This window comes from Musa acuminata, chromosome BXJ3-8, assembly GCF_036884655.1.
Source record: "Musa acuminata AAA Group cultivar baxijiao chromosome BXJ3-8, Cavendish_Baxijiao_AAA, whole genome shotgun sequence".
Classification (NCBI taxonomy): domain Eukaryota; kingdom Viridiplantae; phylum Streptophyta; class Magnoliopsida; order Zingiberales; family Musaceae; genus Musa; species Musa acuminata.
This window is the reverse complement of record NC_088356.1, coordinates 46,495,341-46,514,753: the sequence shown is the minus strand read 5'-3', so window position 1 is coordinate 46,514,753 and position 19,413 is coordinate 46,495,341. Positions and strand designations below refer to the sequence as shown.

Sequence of the window (19,413 nt, the reverse complement as noted above, 5' to 3'; positions counted from 1 at the left end):
TTTACCTCATGGCAATCGCTTCGAGGAAAGACTAATAAATAGAAAAATCCCAACATGGAACCTTGGGTTTGATCCATCGTGACACAAGCAGCCATTATATCCGCAAATCTATTGTTTCACACAGCTCCAAGTCAGATAAATGAGCAAAAAGACACGAGCTTCATTTGAGATCATGCTGTCGATCGCTAGGACTACATGCTAGATGATGAAGTCAAGGATATTAATCCAGTTCTAATAGATAGGATATAGGAAGTGGAACTGCCGGGGAGCTATAAAGCTCTACATCATGATCAGGATGAATTGGGATCAACTTCTAGTTCAGTTACCATTTGTACAATGTAATCAGAAACTGGAAAGACTGGGCAGGCTCGCTCATCTTCCTTTCAACTTTTATCCCAAGTTTCTAATCCACCTTCGCAACTCAAGAAATTTCCATCAAGTTTAACACCATATGATGAGGGTGCAATCACCACAAAACTTGTTGGCCTGATGAACGGCAACCGATAAATTAATAGCGAATTATAGCTGTGTCCCGCGGTGCTGTTTCCAGTGCAGGCAGTTGGCTTATAGAAGAAAGGAAGAAAACGTAGACTGCTTCTAGCACCAACACGTCTGAGGAGACCATCGTCATTCTATATAATCAATACCACGACTGCTCCACACATGATGAAAAGTGTTAAACCTCCTAATCACTGTACTCCGAAGAAAATGATGATGCTCCCTCATCTTCATCTCCATTCCCTTCTGCATCCCCGACATCCTCCGGATTATCTCTCATCTCATCATCATCGTCATCGTCCATATAAGCATCCAAATCATGTCCACCACCCACATCATCCTCTTCACCCTCTTCATCCACCATGTCTCCACCATCCTCCTCTTCAGTTTCATCATCAATTAGTCCTGTGGACTTGCCCTCATCATAGTCATCTCTAGCTGAGTCTGCTGCCTGATCATCATATTCATCTCCTGAAGCTCGGCCGTTTTCATCAGACTCGAAGCCCGCACTGTTATCATCCTCTTCAACATATGTTTTTCCAGCATCTTCACCAAGACCCCACTCTTCTCCACCTGAGCTCGCAGGAGACTCCTCAATCCTTGCCTGATTAGAGCTGCTATCTGCAGTGATAAAACTGCCCAAAAGAGATCTTTTATCAATTGTAGCTACCCTGTTGTCAGATCTTTGTCTAGGTCTAATGGTTCGACGGCCACGCCTACGACCACGGCCACGTGTTCGCCCTCTTCTAGTATATTTTCTTGTGGCCTTCTCGAAACTACCAATATTATCAGTCCTAAATTCAACCCTAGAAGAACTTCCACTCCCTCTCAACCCTCTTCCTCCTCGGCCACGGCCCCGGCCTCCACGTCCGCGACTACCTCTGCCTCGGCCCCTGTATCCACTTCCAGTATCCAGCCATCTCCCATCATTATGATAGTCAAGTTGATCAGGTGTTCCCATTGGCTCTACCTCTTGCATGTTATTAACAACTGCATATCGTGATGGAAGTTTCTGCAGTAAACAAAAATGCCTTCAAAACCTTGAAAAGCAACAGAAAAACATAAAAGATATAGAAGTTACACAAAGCACAAACTAGATGAGAAACAACAATTATTAAGCCCCTTTATTTATCTATTGTTTCAACCAACTGTTTCTGGGTCTGAGAAATCTTGCACCTCATATTTTCACACAGTGCCTCAAAAAGTTAATGAACATAATGCATGACTATGCTGCCACAAAAATTTGGAACATGAGAAATTGCCAATTCTAGATTAGATTAACAGAATAAAACTTCCAATAAATCATCTTGCCAAAGATCCATAATTGTATGACCGATGGCTACTTTGAGTCTGAATGGATGAATCGAGGACAACTAAAAGACAAACGTGGACGACCATAAGAAAGCAAGATCAAGAAACATTAAAAATAGCACGTTTGGCAACTACTGCAGCTAAGAAAACATGTTAGATTATAGAAAAAGAAGCCTCAAAGACGTGGTACTTCAACAGATGCATGCAGATGTTTCAAGTTTATGCATGTAGATGTTTCTCAACCGTGCAGGCACACCACCATAAACCACTCTTGGTAATTGGGAATTAGAACTCAAGAAACTTGTTTAGCACTAAAGGTTTCTAAAAGAAAATTTTGCATGCAAGCAAGGCACATAGCATAGAATTGATGAGCTGACTGATCTCTGCTCTATCGGAAGTGGTGAATCAATTCCTGCACTAACTTATAGGTCTCATTCTGAACGCTCTCCAATAATAGGAAGCTTCGAAATAAAAACTGTTATTGGCTTAAAAGAAATATATTTGACATTGCTTATAGATTTCTGAGATTAGGGTGTGCATAACAGACAAGGTAAATATTCTAAACACACTTGGTTGAAGGGGCAAAATGAAAGATCGACACATGCTGAGACGTTTTTCCTTTTTTTTATTTTTGTAAAATGCCACTCCAGGTTGATACTTGATAGGAATTAAAATTCTATCTTTACAATTGAATGTTACATCAATGGTTTCCATAACTTGAGATTTAACTTATTAGTTGACCAAAAGTAATAATTAGCTAAAATCTTATTCAAGTAAAATATGTTTCCTCATTCCATTTGACATATAATCCAGATTGCAGACCAAAAACAAGAAAAAACCAGAAACATCAAGAAAAAGAAATACAACTTACAATATAATCTCCTTCCTTTTCTTTATGATACTCCAGCTTCTGTTGCAGCATATAAGAAATTGAGGAATCAAGATCTAACAACCGCAAAGCCACAGCAGCTGAAGTATCAGGCACCCATGGTAGTACAGGAATTGATCCCGAGTGAGCAGCAATAATCTCTGAAGCAACTCGTGCAGTAGAACTCAGCAGTTCAGTTGTGGTTTCAAAATTTGAAGATAGAAAATCCTGTTTTATTGCACTCTCCAACAAAGTCAGAATCTGCAAGCACATAACGTAAAGCAGATAAATTCCCAATTTTTTGCTTTAGAAGAAGCTTCCATGGACCAGAAAGAGAATAAGCCCACTGAAACATATTTACACCCTCAACGATGAAAAGAATATAACACACAGAATTTGACACCACAAAAGTTGCATTTCAAAATCAGGCAGCACCAAGTAGTTCAAGGCTTCAAGCAATAACCATAGAGGCAACACAAATAAGAATTCATTTTCTTACATAGACAAAAATCACACTTTGAGCTTCGTATTTGCTTAGATACAAAAAATCAGATTGACTAAATCTAGCCTACCTTGGATACACTTGGAAGTCCAGATCATTATGATTTTTGTCTATTTCAAGTCTTCCTTGACCTTAGTTGTAATGCAATTTGGTCCTCTAAACCATTCAACTAGTTTACGTAGATTCTTCAGACACTTACTATTCTAGTATGCAACTGGGAAAATTTGTTCATCTCATGTCGACAATCATGCTATACAAACACATTTCTAAATTAGTTTCCCTCTGAAGTATTTGCAAAGTATGAAGCTACAATTTTAAACATAAATATGATGCTCACGATCACACTCTGCATCAACATATATTTTGCATAATTTAGCCAACCTCAGATAGTTGAGACTATGACATTCTGTTGTCATTAAGACAATAAGTGAACTTATTGAGTCCGTGCCAAAAAAAGTACACAGAAAGCATTTTTAACTTTTAAGAGCCCCAGCTTCATAACTAAATAGTAAAATTAGACGTTCACAAGACGAACTTTGCTGCACATGCAAACAACCTTGAGAATGATGACAATGTTGCAACAATAAGCAATTACTCCAGGTGAATGTAGACAGCTTTTGATGAATCGCAATGTTCAATCATGGAAAAGCTCCAACAAGCAAAGAAAGACTTGATCATGTCATTACAGAACAAGTATCATTATCTTGCATTTACAACAGGAAAATGGTAATATAGTGACTCAAACTTAAAATATTAATGAATGGAATAGCAAATTCAAAAAACTCCCATGTCAAAAATTGAACTGATATCACTACAGAATTTTTTTGTTTCATGTGATTCTTAGTTTCAACATCTAATATATGAAGTCCACTTTGTTGTTCTACCATGTGGCATGAAAAATATATTCGGTTGTCAACATATCAAATGAGTTAAACCTGAAAGAGTTCCTCAGCCGAAGATGAAGAGTGCAATTTCACAGCCCATGATTTCCTATATCCCTCTGTCCAAAAAGCCTGAAGAGCTTCTGCTGGAATTGAAACCTGCAAAAGTAGCATTTACAGGCCCATAATTAAGCAGATAAGGAAGATTTAACAATATTATGTAAAAAAAGGTTATAAAAGATTTAGGACTTCAGAAGGGTTTCCCACCTCAATCATGGATAACTGTGCTTTAAGCAATCGGATTCCAATGGGAAGAGTAGAGTCAGAGAGTTGGGGTTTCCAGTCAGGGTCTGACTTTCTTTTTGTTTCACACAAAGCCACATGCTCTGACAAAATTGCATCAGAGTTGTGAAAGGCCTTAAATGTCTTGTGGCAAAAAGGACAATGCCTTTCTTCAGCTAAAAAGGACTGGAAGCAAGAATTGCAAGTATGAAGCAACTCTGAGCATCTTTTTTTCCCATATTTCATGGCACATAACATGTAAGGATTATAACATTCTTTCCACATCCATCTCAAGAAACCTTGGTATCTCTTCAAGGCAGCAGTTTTCTCAACTTCATTCCGCCCAAGTTCAATTTTGAAAGATGTTGACTTCTCTAAAGCATCAGAAGCAAGACCGCAGAGGGTACTGCTGGGACTGTCGAGTTCCATGCTGCAGTCTGGACTTACCATCATCTTGGGCACCCCTATTTTGACATGGTCACCAACTGACACTGCAGAGTTGAAAGATTTCTTACTCCTCCTAATGGCTTCTTTAAAGGTTGTTTCCACTCTTTGCAACATTGAATGCAAATGTGACTCTCTGATCCCACGTGTATCCAAAGCAGCTAAAAGAGCATCAAACACCTACATTCATAGAAGACGATTAAAAAAACACGAGTCACGAGGGTCAATTCAACAACTGAAACTTAAATTTGGGTAATGTCTTAACCTAAATTCATCTGACTGTGGAATCCATGTGGTACTTCGCACCTAGACTCTTCTCTAAAATTGAGTGAGATTATATCATCTTTATGTACCTTTTGGTTGCCATGCACATTTTCACACAGCTCTTCACAAACAGGTGGAAAATTGACACAAGTGACACGGTTTATTATAGAAGGCAGACATAGCTGGGCAACAAGTTCAGCAATCCCTGTAACTACTGAATTATTTTATTAATTTTTTTTTTCGAAGGGTATGAAACTCCTCCATGTAGAGTAGCTATCACATCAAATGATATACCTCAAAATCTAAAATATACAACTCTAAAAATTTGATAATGAACTTTATCAGTTAAACCATTGTAATACCTAATACAGAATACCAAGAAAGGAAAAAAGGGTGAAGGAACAACATTACTGTAATAGTAGCAGCAGAGGAATCAGGATGTGGCTAAAGATCCGACTATACTTGAATTTGACAACTAATATAAATTCAAAACTTAAATAACATTAATGTCCATGTATGAGCTATTGGCTACTTCTGAAGCTCCAACTTCTTAACTCCTAGACAAAAAATAAAGATAAACATTTTGATGTTTGCAGGATAATGAGCAATGAATATGTCATCGTTCCTTCATCATTAACAAGTATCACATATTAGAAAACAAAAAGAATTTTTTGTGAATCATAAAATTTGGGTGGTTGAAACTTATCCTAAAAGAAAAAGGTATTGATTTGAACCTATATCTATTATACCACACAACAGGATCTAGCATGTAAAAAAGCATCTATTCCACCATATAATTTCAGTGCCAGTGCAGTGAAGTTAATTATAAATGATAATGTATTAAGAAAAGATTGGTAGGTAAGACAAAACTATATCGGTATTACTTCGAGACCTTACAGACAATCATTGTATTAACCATCAGAAACATATTGATATTTTTTATTCTTGTAAAAACATAGGGATACTCGATAAGCCAGATCACGTATGGACTACAAGGCTCCAGTACATGTGTAAAACTCGGTGCTTCCTTCACTAAAGCTATGAATACCACTGTAGCAAATACTTACTGGTTTGCAGTTTTGAACTATTCAAACAAAATGCTGTGGGCTATGTACAAGATGTGAACACTAGCGATATCAACTGTCACAGCCTAATGTGATCTTACATTAATAAATTCATTCATATATGAGACCTTTGAAAAAACATTTAGTATACCAGGGAAAAAATGAGTTTATGAAAAACTGTTATTCCATTGTATCAGAAAGATTTACGTCTAAACAAAAAAAGTATGAGACAAAGTACCTCCTCTGAGTCAATAAGCCTCCAATGGCCATCTTTGGATTCAAAAAATATTCTCCCGGAGCCAGGATCATTTGGTGAAGAAGATGTCGAAAATTGCCAATACCGATTACGCCTGCGGTCTTGACCTAGGGGTAATGACCGATATACATAGAGTTGCTCTGCCTTGTGACCAATAAATGATTTTAACTGTGAACGTGACCTTTCAGTAGCATATCCATAGTGCTGAACTGGAAGGACATCTGCACATGTAAGTTCTTGTCCCACAGACATATTACCATAATTAACCTGATTCTGCTCAAGAAACCGCTCATTGTTAATTGCTTCTAGATTACCATCATTACTCTTATCAACATTGTCTAGTGGAGTTTGGCTTTCCTCTCTTGCACCATTAGTTAGGGCTGTCTCAGCCTTGTAACCACCAAAAGCAGCACTTTGTAATCTGCTAGAATACTCCTCTCTAAACCGCCTTTTATCAAGCTGTGCCTCTGCCCACATTTGTTTTTTAAGAGCACTTGCGGCTTCCAAACGTTCCTGCACGGCATTGCGTCAATTTTATGATGACAAAAAGAAGTAATCAGATTATGAAATGACATAAATATATCATATTAATACCTCAAGAACTACACGTATTGAATTTCCTTCAATAGCCACTCCTATCAAAGCAACAAGTGCATTTATGCGCTCTTCAACGCTCAGTTCATAATAATCACTTTCAGATAATCCCTGAACCCATGGTTCACCAAAGTTGTTTTCATCAATCTCTGTCTCCTCCATGTCAGTATTATTTTCTTCATGGAAGTTTGAATTGGCATCAGGAAGCTGAGATGCATGCGAAGTGCTCGCAGTTCTTGAGTTCTCTGAAGGAATGGTTGGACCTTTTTCCACATTGCCAAAATTAGTTTGTGGAATTACTCCAATCTCTCCCCCTGTTTCCTTACCCAGTAGAGTCGATGCCTTAGAATCTTTTAACTCACTTGTGAAAGGATCATCTTTATCTAGTTTTGCATCAATGCTAGCATCATCAACTTCAGGATCATCAGCAGCATCACCTTCTGAATCTTCATCTCTTTCTGCATCATCTGCATCTTCTGTATCCTTTTCAGCTCCCTCAGAGTCTGAGAGTGCACTTTGAAATACTTGTATCTTTTCCCGAGCAGCAGATAGTACTGCATCCGCCTCAGCAGGATCTTTCCTATATGGGGACCTTACACAATACGTTGAAGGAGCAGTTCTTTCAAAAAGTTTTGTGTCACGTGATAATGCTGCAGCAATAGATGCCTCTGGTGTCTTGCTTGTGGTTAGGTCCCTCAATCCTGATTTCTGATAATGCAACAAAAGTTGGCTAAACAAATCAAAAACAAAAAATCAATCATACAAAAGACATTTACCTGAATCTTGTCTGCAACTTCTAGTATTGTCAAGCCTCTGCTTCCCTCGAGAGAAAGAACATGAAAAGCAGCAAACTTGACTGTTCCAGGAGTCAAACGATGCCGAGATCTACGTCGATGAGTATAGCCCCTTTCTTGCATCAAAGCAGCAGCACTTTCAGCTGCTGAACCATTTCGTAAGATGGAAATAATGTCCTCCCCATCGTTACCCTAAGTAGAATGGTGCTTGAGACTTTAGTAGCAACACCATATTGTGATAGCATCACTGGATTAGTGAACACTACTAAAACAACAAAAAATCATGCATTTGACATTAACAAACAATTAGCTTCACCAATTCCCAAAACGTACATGCTACATAAGTCACCAACCAAGGTTTTAACTTTCAAGGCTCAGAAGTTTCATAGATTAGATACATACTCTACTACATTTTTTATTGAATATATTTGCAAGCCATCATAGTATAAACTAAGGTTTGCGATTTTGAATCATACCGCCCAATACCAGTCCGCCCATGAACCGGAACACAAACCGCTCGCTACCGAGCGGTCCGCTTGATATTCGGGCGAATAACGATCGAAATTTCAACCGTTACCGCCTACTACTAGGCAGTATCAGCCTGGCTACGATGAGGATGAAGGAGAAGTGTCGAAGAAGAAGGAAAGGGTGTCCGAAGAAGAGAAGAAGAGGGAGAATCGAGAGAACCTCGACGTGAACTTGTTTCCACACCCTTTCTAGACCTCCATCCTACGCCACCCTCCCTCGAGGATCCCGATCCAAGAGGTAACGACGAGGAGAAACGTAAAGAGGAGGATCTGGAGGCATGAGGATCAGGGGAGACGACAGCTAGAGCAACGGAAGAGGCAATCTCCTTCATCGCATCGTCTACGACTCTACAACCTTCTTCTTCCCTGCCTTCTTCACTGAATGCCGGAGACATTTGCGGCCTTCGACGTCTTCGTCGCCTTCTTCGCCGAATGCTGCAGACGAAGTGATAAGGAGAAGAGGAGGCGAAGTCGCCTAAGCTACGTACACCTTTTTTAAATATTTTTATATAGTGATTTTTATACTTCTTATATAATATATATATATATATATATATATATATATATATATATATATATTATTTTTATATATTAAATATATATATATATATATTTATATATTTTTAGGCATACTACTCGGTACACCCTGGTGTACCGCTTGGTACGTCGGACCATACCATATCGATCAAAGCTCGGTACACCGTACAGTACAAAATTTCAATCCTTAGCACAAACCAAGGATAAAATCAGCACTTTATAACTATCCAGACATCTATTAAAGCTAAAATTCAGGCATGAAACACAGCTGTAAGCAAAGGCACAATTCCGTTACCTGTAGTAGATTGCATTTTAACTCAATAAACAACAAACCATTTATGATCTTAACCACATGTTCAATGTCTGCTGATTGTGTATCAGCCTGCCATTAAGTTCTATTAAGAACAATGCCACTAAATTTTTCATGGTTTTCCTCCAACTCTTTCAGAGACCTTCATATAAGACAAGTCCTTATAAATTACCAATGCAACTACAGATCATCTTTGGACATATCCAAGCCACCCTGAATGAATTCACCTTATTTAATACTTGGTTCAAACTTGAAAGTACAACTGACTTCTCTCAAAAATACTCATTTTTCACGAGATCACTTTCCTAAAAAAATAAAAGCCTCAAAATGTTTCGCATATAATTAAATTATTAACATCTTCAAGTAAAACGAGCCATCTTGACAGTTCATAAAAAATAAGACTAAAACAAAAACCACTTTTATGATTTTCAAATAATCATGATTGAAATAAAGAAAGAAGGTAATTTGTATTTTGGATCAGGTATCTCAAGTTCAACTCAGGCTATATTATATAAGATAAAAGTTCAATTTCACTTCATGGTTCCTATATGATTGCAGACTAACAGAGGTGGGACAGTGGCTGCACCACAACAGCTATCTGTACAAGTGAGACCAATTCAGTCACTTCCAGTATGCCCCCAAGGGCAGATCAAACATGGACACAACCACATGCACCACAAAATACAGATTGTTGCTGTAATTACAATCAAACTAGCTCGAGCAGTCACCTGCTATTATTATTGACATTGAGGTGACTGACTATGGCAGGCAATGGAAAGGACAGAAGTAGCAGAAGTAAAATTGGAGCATTCATCCCTACTTGTGAGCCATAGAAAGTACAAACTGTTTCAGACAATTATGTCCTACGGTCTTCTCACGATAAATTCTCACTCTATACTTTCAAATTTAAAATTTTGGCATTTATGTTGTGTAATTTATAAATGTGTGTCCATACCAAATTGTAATATTGAGCTATCCTGATCAACATTTTAATAGTCAATTGTGGTATGACATGTATCCAGAAATTTTTGGCATTCAAATGAACTTATCCTAAAGGCTTGATTAACATAACACAATTGATGGCTTACATAATAAGTCAAAAAAACAAAAACAATTGTAGCAGAAACATCAACAAAGGTCAGGCTATCTCGTCGAAGTAATGCAGAGAGAAAAGAACCTATATGGATATACTTTTCTCAAAGTTGATGCAACGTAAGTACCTCATGCTCATCCGGGAAACATACACGTTCAACATTTCTTTTCTTCAGTTGAGGCCCAAATCCAGCTGACAAAGCAAATTGTCGCAATATCTCAGGCCATGTTAAGTAATTCAAATGGCGCTGCCAACTGCGAATGTTGAAACCCCATGCATATGCCTAGCAAATGAAGGCAGAAAATGAGAATGTGAGATCAAGATAACAACCAAAAATGACTACTCAACAAGTAGAGAGTTAAAGAAAAGCAGAACATACCCCCTCAATGATATGTGGATGACCACCACCTGGGTTAGCAGTACTACTTTGACTAGCCCCAAGTGTCATAGCAGGAGTCCTTGCAACATCCTCGATGTCCTTGATTATGGATTTAAGTAAAGCAACATGTATTTCTCCTAAAAGTCTAGAGTCCTGAAAATAATTTGTATTAGATCTATAACACAAAAGAAAAGGTGAAGCTTCTTTGACTCATCCTTCTTAAACATTATGGTTATAATAAGTAACTCAGCAAGGTCAGTCTTATCCATATAATTGGTTCGGATCTTTTGCCACCATTAAGCATTGTCAAAAGTGATGTCCTTAATTAAATTAAGAACAATTAAATTTTTTATAGTTCCTAGTACAGATTGCTTACTCTATCTTTTCTTTCCCTGTATCACTAATACTATTGATCTTCATAGCACAACTCTTCTAACTACAACATCTATTGATCTTCATAGCACAAGTCTATACATCTTCAATGAATTTCTCCATCTTAGTGTCTATTGAAGTTACACATAAGTATTCATGAATGAAATTTTTTTGATATCTCTGTTTCCCAATAACTCTATGCTAACTCCATGCATCTATCTTAATATTCCCATCTCAACAACTGAACTCTTTATATAGATTTCTTTTTAACCACCCAACAATTAAAACAACACCAACTAAATTATGATGCTTTTCTTTTAATCTAAAAGGCATATGGTGCTCACACAAAACTCATGGCACTCTTCTCCACTTTCACTGTTCAATTTTTTTACTCTATGAACAATATTTTCATTAATCCCACAAGGTCCTGGGCTAGCTTAGCTCACCACCCAACTCTCTGAAGGTGTCAATTAGTTTGGCTGGAAAAGACTTTGACAGTATATCGCCAGGTCCTAGGCCCAAATCTCGCTTTCGTCAGTTATCCTTCGGAAAAAAAAAATCATTAATCTGTTGAATAATTGATTTAAATACTTAAGACTTCTATCTTCTTGTTAGTCTAGCTTAACTATATATCCTCAAATTTCCTCTTAGTATTGCTACAATTATATTTCATATATTTCGTCTTAGTTCTACTTAATTTAAAACTTTTGCTTTCAATATCTCTCTCCATAACTCAACTTCAGGATGAATTTCATTTGAATTCTTACATGCTAAAATAATATCCTCATCAAACAAAATACACCAAAGAGGTTTATTCTATGCATGACCACTATGTTCGTTCCTTACCAATGTAAAAAGATAAGAACTTAACGTTGACTGTTTATATGGCCCTAGAAACTCACTAAGCACGCTTGTTCAACACTAATGACTACACTATCATACACATTTTTATAGACTCAATAAAACCTATCATAATAAGGCTTTAGGAAGTCTAGCATAGACTCTATCTTATAGTTTTTCTAAAGAAATAAAGACTATATGCAAATCTTTCTTATTTTGTTATTTTTCCGTTAATTGTCTCAATAAATTACTAAAGTCTATTGTTGATCTTACCCAACACAAAACCAAATTTATTCTTAAAAATTAATTTTAATTCCTCTAGAACAATTTTCATAATTGGAATCGTAATTTTAATTCCTCTAGAACAATTTTATAATTCCCTTATTATAAATTGGTACTGAAACATTCTTCTTCCATTTAGAGAGCACATTTCAAGGTTCATAAATAATTCCAGAGTTCACAAAACCAAGATCCCAGGTTCAGAAATGTATAGACAGTTGGAGAGCACTCACATAATCATGGAGAGCTTGCACAAACTCATCTAGAGTGAATGGCCAAAGTCCAAGTACATCAGCAAAAGTAATTAAGAACTTCCAAACCTGAAATTCCAATAAATGGCAGACAATGGATGTGTTAGGGAAATTTTAAAAAATATATTGTAGCAAGGAGAAAACAAATAAAGAGGGAATATTACAAGCACAAAACACCAAAAAAAGGACCATCTGACAAAATAAATACTAACGACGGAAGATACACAAAATTGTAAGAACACATAATTGCTTTTTTTCAGAAGGTTGAACTTCTTCAAAGTGATTTTCACAGATCTACTAAAAAAAGAAAAATATTCACTTGCAATATGCAACAAAGAATAGCATAATGATGGAATAATAAATAAATCTAGACATGAAAGCATAAAAGCCTAAGAGTAAGCTTAGAAAATGCACCATAAGAAGGTTTGCTATGTTCACATCAGAATCAGCCCAAGGTTGAACTGCAAAAGGCCTTTTTAATCTTACAGAACTTGGTGGGAATGCACTCAACATACCTGCAGTTAAAACTGACAAAGTTTACTTTGCATGATAGTGGACCATGAACCCAAAAACAGCTTAAACTTCTATGAACATATTCAAGCATTAAACTGGAGCAATGCTACATTTTCTGAAGTAATTAGCCATATTGTTGACAAAAAGATATTTTAAGATCATTTATTTTATCAGAATTAATACTGTTATAAATTTCTGAATATTAAATTCACATGCAACAAGGAAATGGATCTGGATGATTTATAGAACTGAGCTGAACAACGAAATAGAATCATACTTTTGAATGAGTCAAGTTGTTGCAAAGTATCACTGTCGAGAGCGAAAATTGAGGAGAATCCCTTTCTTGCTGTAGCCAACTCCATTAACTCCAAACGCTCATCCTCGATAAGTTCCATATACTCCCTTGCAATCCTGCGGGCAGTAGCCCTCTCAGTTGCAGCTTTTAGTCTGGCTGCCTCCTTCTCACGCCTCAATTCTTCTTTCTGCCTCAACTTCTCAGCCTGACAAATTCAAAAAAATGTTAGCAAAATATTTAAAAGAAATGGGAGTTAAACGATAGTTTTAAAACCTACTCTCCGGGATTCCTTAAGCAAGAACTTCTCCCTGCGTTCATTTTCACGCCTTTGTTCACGTTGAAATCTCTCTTCCTCACGTTGCTTTTCGCGCATCATCCGCTCTTCTTCCTTTCTTCTTTCGCGATCATGTCTCTCCATTTCCCTCCGCATTTGTTCTTCCCTCTAAAGATCGATAAATTTGTATCAGTACCAAATATTGAGCATATCAAAAGCAAACTTTGAGCAATGAAGCACCTTTCGCCTCAAAACATCTTGTTTCTCAAGCTCTTTCCTAATTCGCTTCTCATGGGCTTCAACCTCCTTAGCAATCCTTGCTTCATCACACTGAATATGGCAAATGCAAAATACCACATTGTTACTTTCAAAAAAAATTATGACTGTGGTAAATTTAGAAATTTTACACACCTTGCGTTTCCTCTCCAATCTAGAAAAATCTTCATCACGAAGAATCCTCCTATCAGATGACAGATATGGGTTTTCTAGTCCCATAGCTTGATGTGTACCAAATTGAGTATCACTTGCAGGAACTTGAAAGGAGTTACTGTGTGTACTGTCACAGTCTGTTGAGATAGAAGGAATAGTTTGCTGCCTGCCTTGATGAGATAAAAGGCTGGCACTCGACATTTGACCTTGAAAAGTATAACTTGGTGCCTCCTGGTCATTTCCATGCAAACTTTTCCCACCTGAAGGTAAAGATGTCACCCTGGTACTGGAAACATCTACTGGAGAATCATAATAGTGAGACTGAGAGATCCTGTCATATGCCTCTGACCGAACACTTGGCTGCTCAGGAAGAAACTGATATTCATGAAGAGCTCTAGAACCCATTTGTGGATGGATTATATGAGAACCACCAGCTGTAGTTTTCCTCTTTCCATTTGATGAACTTGATAACAAATGTTCCATGCTACACAAGAAACTTGGCCCCTGCGGAGCATGAGAAGTCACAAGAACTTTTAAGAGTCAAAAAATAAAACCCTACAGCAAAGAACAACTTAAATTCATAAAGCAATACATGGCTGATGCTCTAATAAAAGTAACACAATCATAAAGATCCGGAAGCATAAAACAATAAAGAACAATATTCAATTTCCGATTGAATTTCCACTAAGACATACGATGAGGGACAACAAACCTTCATTGTCTTGGCATCATGTCTCTCAAACATATTACCATCATAGGGCCGCACGGTCTGATTCTGTTGTGCAGGCATTTCTGTCGAATGATTTAAAACAAATAAGCAGGAAAATTCCAAAAAAAAAAAAAAAAGACTACAGCAGGAAGTTCAAATATAACTGAACATAACTGCCAGTACATAAAACCACCAATCGAAGTAAAAGCTCCAAAGAGAGAAGAGTAGTTTAACTCTGAAAGATAACTTTAATGATTTTTAGATTGTAGATTCTAGACATAGTGCACCAAAAAACATTTGCTGAAACTGAAATCTGTCTGTAAAACAATGAAGCTAATTCTTAATGCACATCAACACCTAAACTTGAACATCAACGAGGAAGTGACCATTCTCCTCATCGAAAATGATGATTTCCAATGAACAAGATACCATTTGGTGACTGTCTTCATAATGTTGTATATGAAATAAAGAAGCGCCCCCAAGCGTTGGCATATTAAACAGCAAACAAAGGAAACTATAAAGTGGCAGCTAACACCTAATTGCTAAAACAGATATGTTCATCCTCCCATCACATTGAATGCTAACTGAAAACCAGAATCAAAGCCCAAAAATGAAACATATTAGGAGTCTCAAATGGATAAGATGAACAAACAAATTTGTCAGATCCAAGTGTTCTAAACACTTACTAGTAGAACAATCAGACAAAGAAAGTACAAGAAAAACAACATGACAGCCATATATATGAAAGATAGGAGTGAGGTATTTCAAAAAAATTAAGCTAAGGCCTGGATCAGATATCATTGATTGCTTACAGGAGGGGGTAAAAGCACTACAATAGGAAGAACTTCATGTGTTCAAGCCACAAACCTACTAATTAAGAAAAGTTATCATAATCGAATTTGGGGCTAATAATGCATCTTTTTTTTCTACCCATCATCTCATTACAATTCTGCATTATCTAGCACAATTGAAGTGATGACCCAACCTACACCTATGTTAATTTGTTCTATGATTACAATGGCCTGCTTGTATTTTCACAAATGCACATGCCATCTAAATTGCCTATCAAATGCTTCAGCTTCAGTTAGTCGGATTCATACTCTTCCTCCGAAATAGGCTTCTCAAACCCTCCAGTTTTTGTATTGTCATGGATCAATATTATCATTTCAGTCTTTTGCTTGCTCCTGATATGCATTGTTAAACAACCTCCCTCCCCCGCCCCTCCTTTCCTTTCCTCAATATCTTACCCCCAAACTCTTATACCACCTTGCTTAAAGGCATGTATTGATAGTGCAATACTCCAAACCCCAAAGTGCACAATAACTGCCTCGTGATGTAGAAGACCTAGTGTTTATGTTTGTAAAGCCACTTATAAGCAACTGTCTCCTGAGTCCTGACCATACAACAAGCCCAAGATACCTTGGTGATAAAAGCATTATCAGCAAAAGCCTTGTTGTAGTGCAAAAGCCTCATTGTAGTAGTGCTACCAAACTCTGGTTCCCCGAGGAGTAGAAAGGTGTTAATTGTAGTCATCAACCAACACCCATCACACAGTTTTTCTTTTTATTCAACCTCACTAATATCATGTCAAGACAAAAACACTATTTCTTCCAAATATAAAGATCTACATTGGACATGCATTACAATTTACAAGCACTAGAAATCAAAAACATACCATCATGGATTCTGCAAACTAAATTCCAAGCACCAGTAAATTACAGTTATAAGTTTTTACCTGTAGGACACTGTTCTGCTAAAAGTCCGAAAACTAGTTAACTAAGAAAAGGAAACAAACATTAAAACTACTAAAAGTTGAAAGTAACTAGCGCTCAAGACCAACTTATGTCTAAACTAGCATTGCAACCACAAGTTACAAAGGGCAAATGCAACAAGATTATTCAACCATAGCAGAGGACAAAAAAGACCTAATATTACACTGATCATCTCTTTAGTGATACCTATTGGTGCGCCAAAAGCACCAGGTGGCAGTGGATCGAACTCAACACCAAGGACCGGCCCATCCTGTCTCAGTGGCTCCCCAAGCTGTGCTTCCACTGATGCAAGTATCCGGAGCTCTCCCATGGTCAGTTGGTTGGGCGGAGCAGGCAGCAGCCCCTGTGGGTCATAATACCGCCTCCCAAGAGCTGACATATCTGTACCAATCCTCGCAGCTGCCCTTGGAACTGGCCTCCTGGACTCCCCGCTGCTACCGAGCCCTCCACTGAAGGGGCTGGAGCTCAACCCAACACCCCCGGACTCCGAGGATAACATGTCATTGGGAGGCGGCAGCACCGGCGGTGGTGGCGTCAGTGGCAACGAGTCATCGTCCCTCCGCTGCCTCCTCGTCGGCGGGAACTTCCTGTCCTTGAGCCTCCGATGGCAGAACCACATCTGGAGCTGCCGATCCGAGAGGCCAGTCTTCACCGACAGCTCAGCCCGCAGCGTCTCCGACGGATACGCCTCCACTGCTCCAAAGAAAACAAAGATAACGATAACAAAACCGATCGACCCCAATCGGAGACCGATCGAGCACCGAAACCCTAATACAAAGAGGTGGGGGAGATCAACAAACCGGCGTAGGTCTTCTCGAGGATCTCCAACTGGTAAGGGGTCTTCATCTTCCTCTTGGGGGGCTTGTCTCCGCCTTCCGCCGGCGGCTTCTTCCACCCCTCCGGCGGCGGCGGCTTCTCCTCCCCTCCCTCCCCAACCTCCATCTCCTGCGACCCAAACCCTAACCCTAGATCCTGCAAAAGAGCCGGCCAAGAAGGCCGATTCGTCCCCCTCCGTTCACCGATTCATCGCACGCACGCAACAACAACAACAACAACAAAACCCGACGAAAATAGCAGTCGTCGGAAGAGAGAACGAAGGATTCGGAGAGATTCGGAAGACCAAAGAACAACAAGAAGAGGAACCGAAAAAGAGAGAGACAGAGAGAGAGAGAGAGAGAGAGCGAGCGAGAGAGACAGAGAGAGAAGATCCAAGCAGAGGAGGAGAGAAAAGGGGCGGATGAGACGAAGGAATAAGAGATAAATAGTAATGATAATAAGAATTGCGAGAAAAAGAGGGGAGAGCGATTGGGAGGAATAAAAATAAGTCGGGGGTGGGGATTTGATTTGGGATCGCTGTGGAACGGAAGGAACAAAAAGTAAATGATCCATGTTGGTGTCCGATCTTCTTTTGGAACGAGAACACGTTTCCGTGAGCGAGGGTAATGAATGGGCTCGATAAAATTCTCCTTTTTCTTTTCTCCCTTTCTTTTTTGCCGTCTCCCTAAGTGGGTTTGGAATTATCAAATATGCCGATATATATACATATCTATATATATATATAGAGAGAGAGAGAGAGGGAGATGGCGTTTGATTTGGGTTTGAGCTTTGTTCTTCTCCTCTTCTGTTATTTTCACTCACTCTCTCTCTCTCTCTCTCTCTCTCGCTATTTATTTTGCTTTATTTTTTTATTTACTTCTTTTGTTCGTATTACCTTTGATTCTCTTCGACGTGGACGTGCGGGAGGGGTCGCGCAGAGAGAGAGAGAGAGAGAGTGGCGTGCGTTGCCTCTGGGCTGCCCGGGTGGGTCGGGTTTGGAGTGTCCGGCCGAGGGACTCGGATCGGGTGCATGCAGGATCCGAATCCGGATCCGGACAAGGACGTGGCTACCCCTGGGACGTCGCAGGGGCTTCGTGCGGGTGTGGGGCCCGCAAGATGGGCCTGTATTACTCCGTCGGGCCCAACTGAATGGAACACGGTGAGCCCAATCCGACCGAGCACAAAATACTCTATAAATTTGATATTTTATTTCATAATTAATAAACTTAAGCTACATCACAATAATTCTGTATGATAGAAGCTAATCATTAACTCGACGGCTTTAACTCTTTTTTCCCTTTCTTCTTTCACCTTTCTGACTATTTACATCAGCAATATGTGTATGATGGAGTCATCATCATACTGGCTTGAAGCTTGCAAGTATCGATTCATGCACCCACCGAGATCTTAGGGTCAAAAATCAACATCGCACGAATCAAAAGGTCACGCTAGGATGTGAGTTCCATCCACGAATACAAATCCTTTCGAGCTACACCTAACACGTTAGGATTGGAAAAGAAATTAGTCTTCATCTCCGGGTTAATTTTGGTCTTTTACATCTAAAAGAATTTTATTATGTTGGGTTTAGATGCTTACTTATCGTTAATTTGCTGCGATTGGGGAACATTCTAATCGAAATGACGAAAGTGAAACCCACAGTGGACTCCAATGACCTATGACGTCACGTCCGAGGAAACTCCCACACAGCAGTCACCGTTCGTCGCCACACGTTTCGTTTTCTCTGTCCGGCTCGGTTGTCTAAGACACGGTCCAGGTTTTATCGCTCGCAGACCACTCAAGCTATGGGGCCACGCGGAATCATCGGTGGACGTGGGTTCTTCTTTGTCGAGAAAGACTGTAGATCCTGGCTGAGCACGGCCAGGTGAGCCACGGTCCAATACGCCACGTGATCAGCAGACCAGTATCACATGACGTCGGACATCACCAACCCCACGAGCACACCGGGGAACCTGCGTCGTTCATGACTCGAATCTTACGCCATCAGAACCTTCGTGTGACGTCATCCGCGCCTGCTGCTTGGGGATGGGCTGGGGGGAACCCCGCGGTGTCGGGGCTGCCGCCGTGGAGGAGGAGACGCCGGTGGAGGTGGAGGTCGCCTGCGAGGGGCAAATAGTCGCTTTGAGATTCGTGCCTGCTATATGAGTATCGTCTCGATCGACACCATTGAAGGCTTGTCCTCGATGCTCTAAGCTCTCTGTTGGCGGATGAGGGCCGAATAGTCGCTTTGAGATTCGTACC

At 39.2% G+C, this 19,413-nt stretch overlaps 1 protein-coding gene across 2 annotated transcripts; it reads right to left on the bottom strand.

Annotated features, from left to right (window-relative positions):
* Positions 1-140: 140 nt before the first annotated feature.
* On the bottom strand, positions 141-17,817 carry LOC103996133 (homeobox-DDT domain protein RLT2). 2 transcript variants are annotated; one of them, XM_009416974.3, is made up of 18 exons: positions 17,139-17,817; positions 16,525-17,031; positions 14,570-14,649; positions 13,840-14,361; positions 13,669-13,758; positions 13,432-13,596; positions 13,137-13,359; positions 12,761-12,873; positions 12,329-12,415; positions 10,605-10,757; positions 10,353-10,508; positions 7,741-7,950; positions 6,965-7,672; positions 6,353-6,883; positions 4,328-4,966; positions 4,115-4,219; positions 2,681-2,938; positions 141-1,510 (listed from the first exon to the last, which is right to left on the bottom strand). In XM_009416974.3, exons 1-18 carry the CDS (start codon positions 17,278-17,280, stop codon positions 686-688), a joined length of 5,514 nt encoding a protein of 1,837 aa, XP_009415249.2. In that variant the 5' UTR covers positions 17,281-17,817; the 3' UTR covers positions 141-685. The 2 variants fall into 2 exon arrangements, with proteins under 2 accessions (XP_009415249.2, XP_009415250.2); XM_009416975.3 differs by having other exon boundaries at positions 12,761-12,861.
* Positions 17,818-19,413: the final 1,596 nt, after the last annotated feature.

What these genes read in the sequence shown, in the direction of transcription:
- LOC103996133 (XM_009416974.3), bottom strand. Translation starts at nt 17,280, where the DNA reads ATGGAGGTTGGGGAGGGAGGGGAGGAGAAGCCGCCGCCGCCGGAGGGG. An exon ending in CCTCGAGAAGACCTACGCCG is followed by an intron (nt 17,032 to 17,138) that starts GTTTGTTGATCT and finishes TCTTTGGAGCAG; the next exon opens with TGGAGGCGTATCCGTCGGAG. An exon ending in GATTGGAGAGGAAACGCAAG is followed by an intron (nt 13,759 to 13,839) that starts GTGTGTAAAATT and finishes TGCCATATTCAG; the next exon opens with TGTGATGAAGCAAGGATTGC.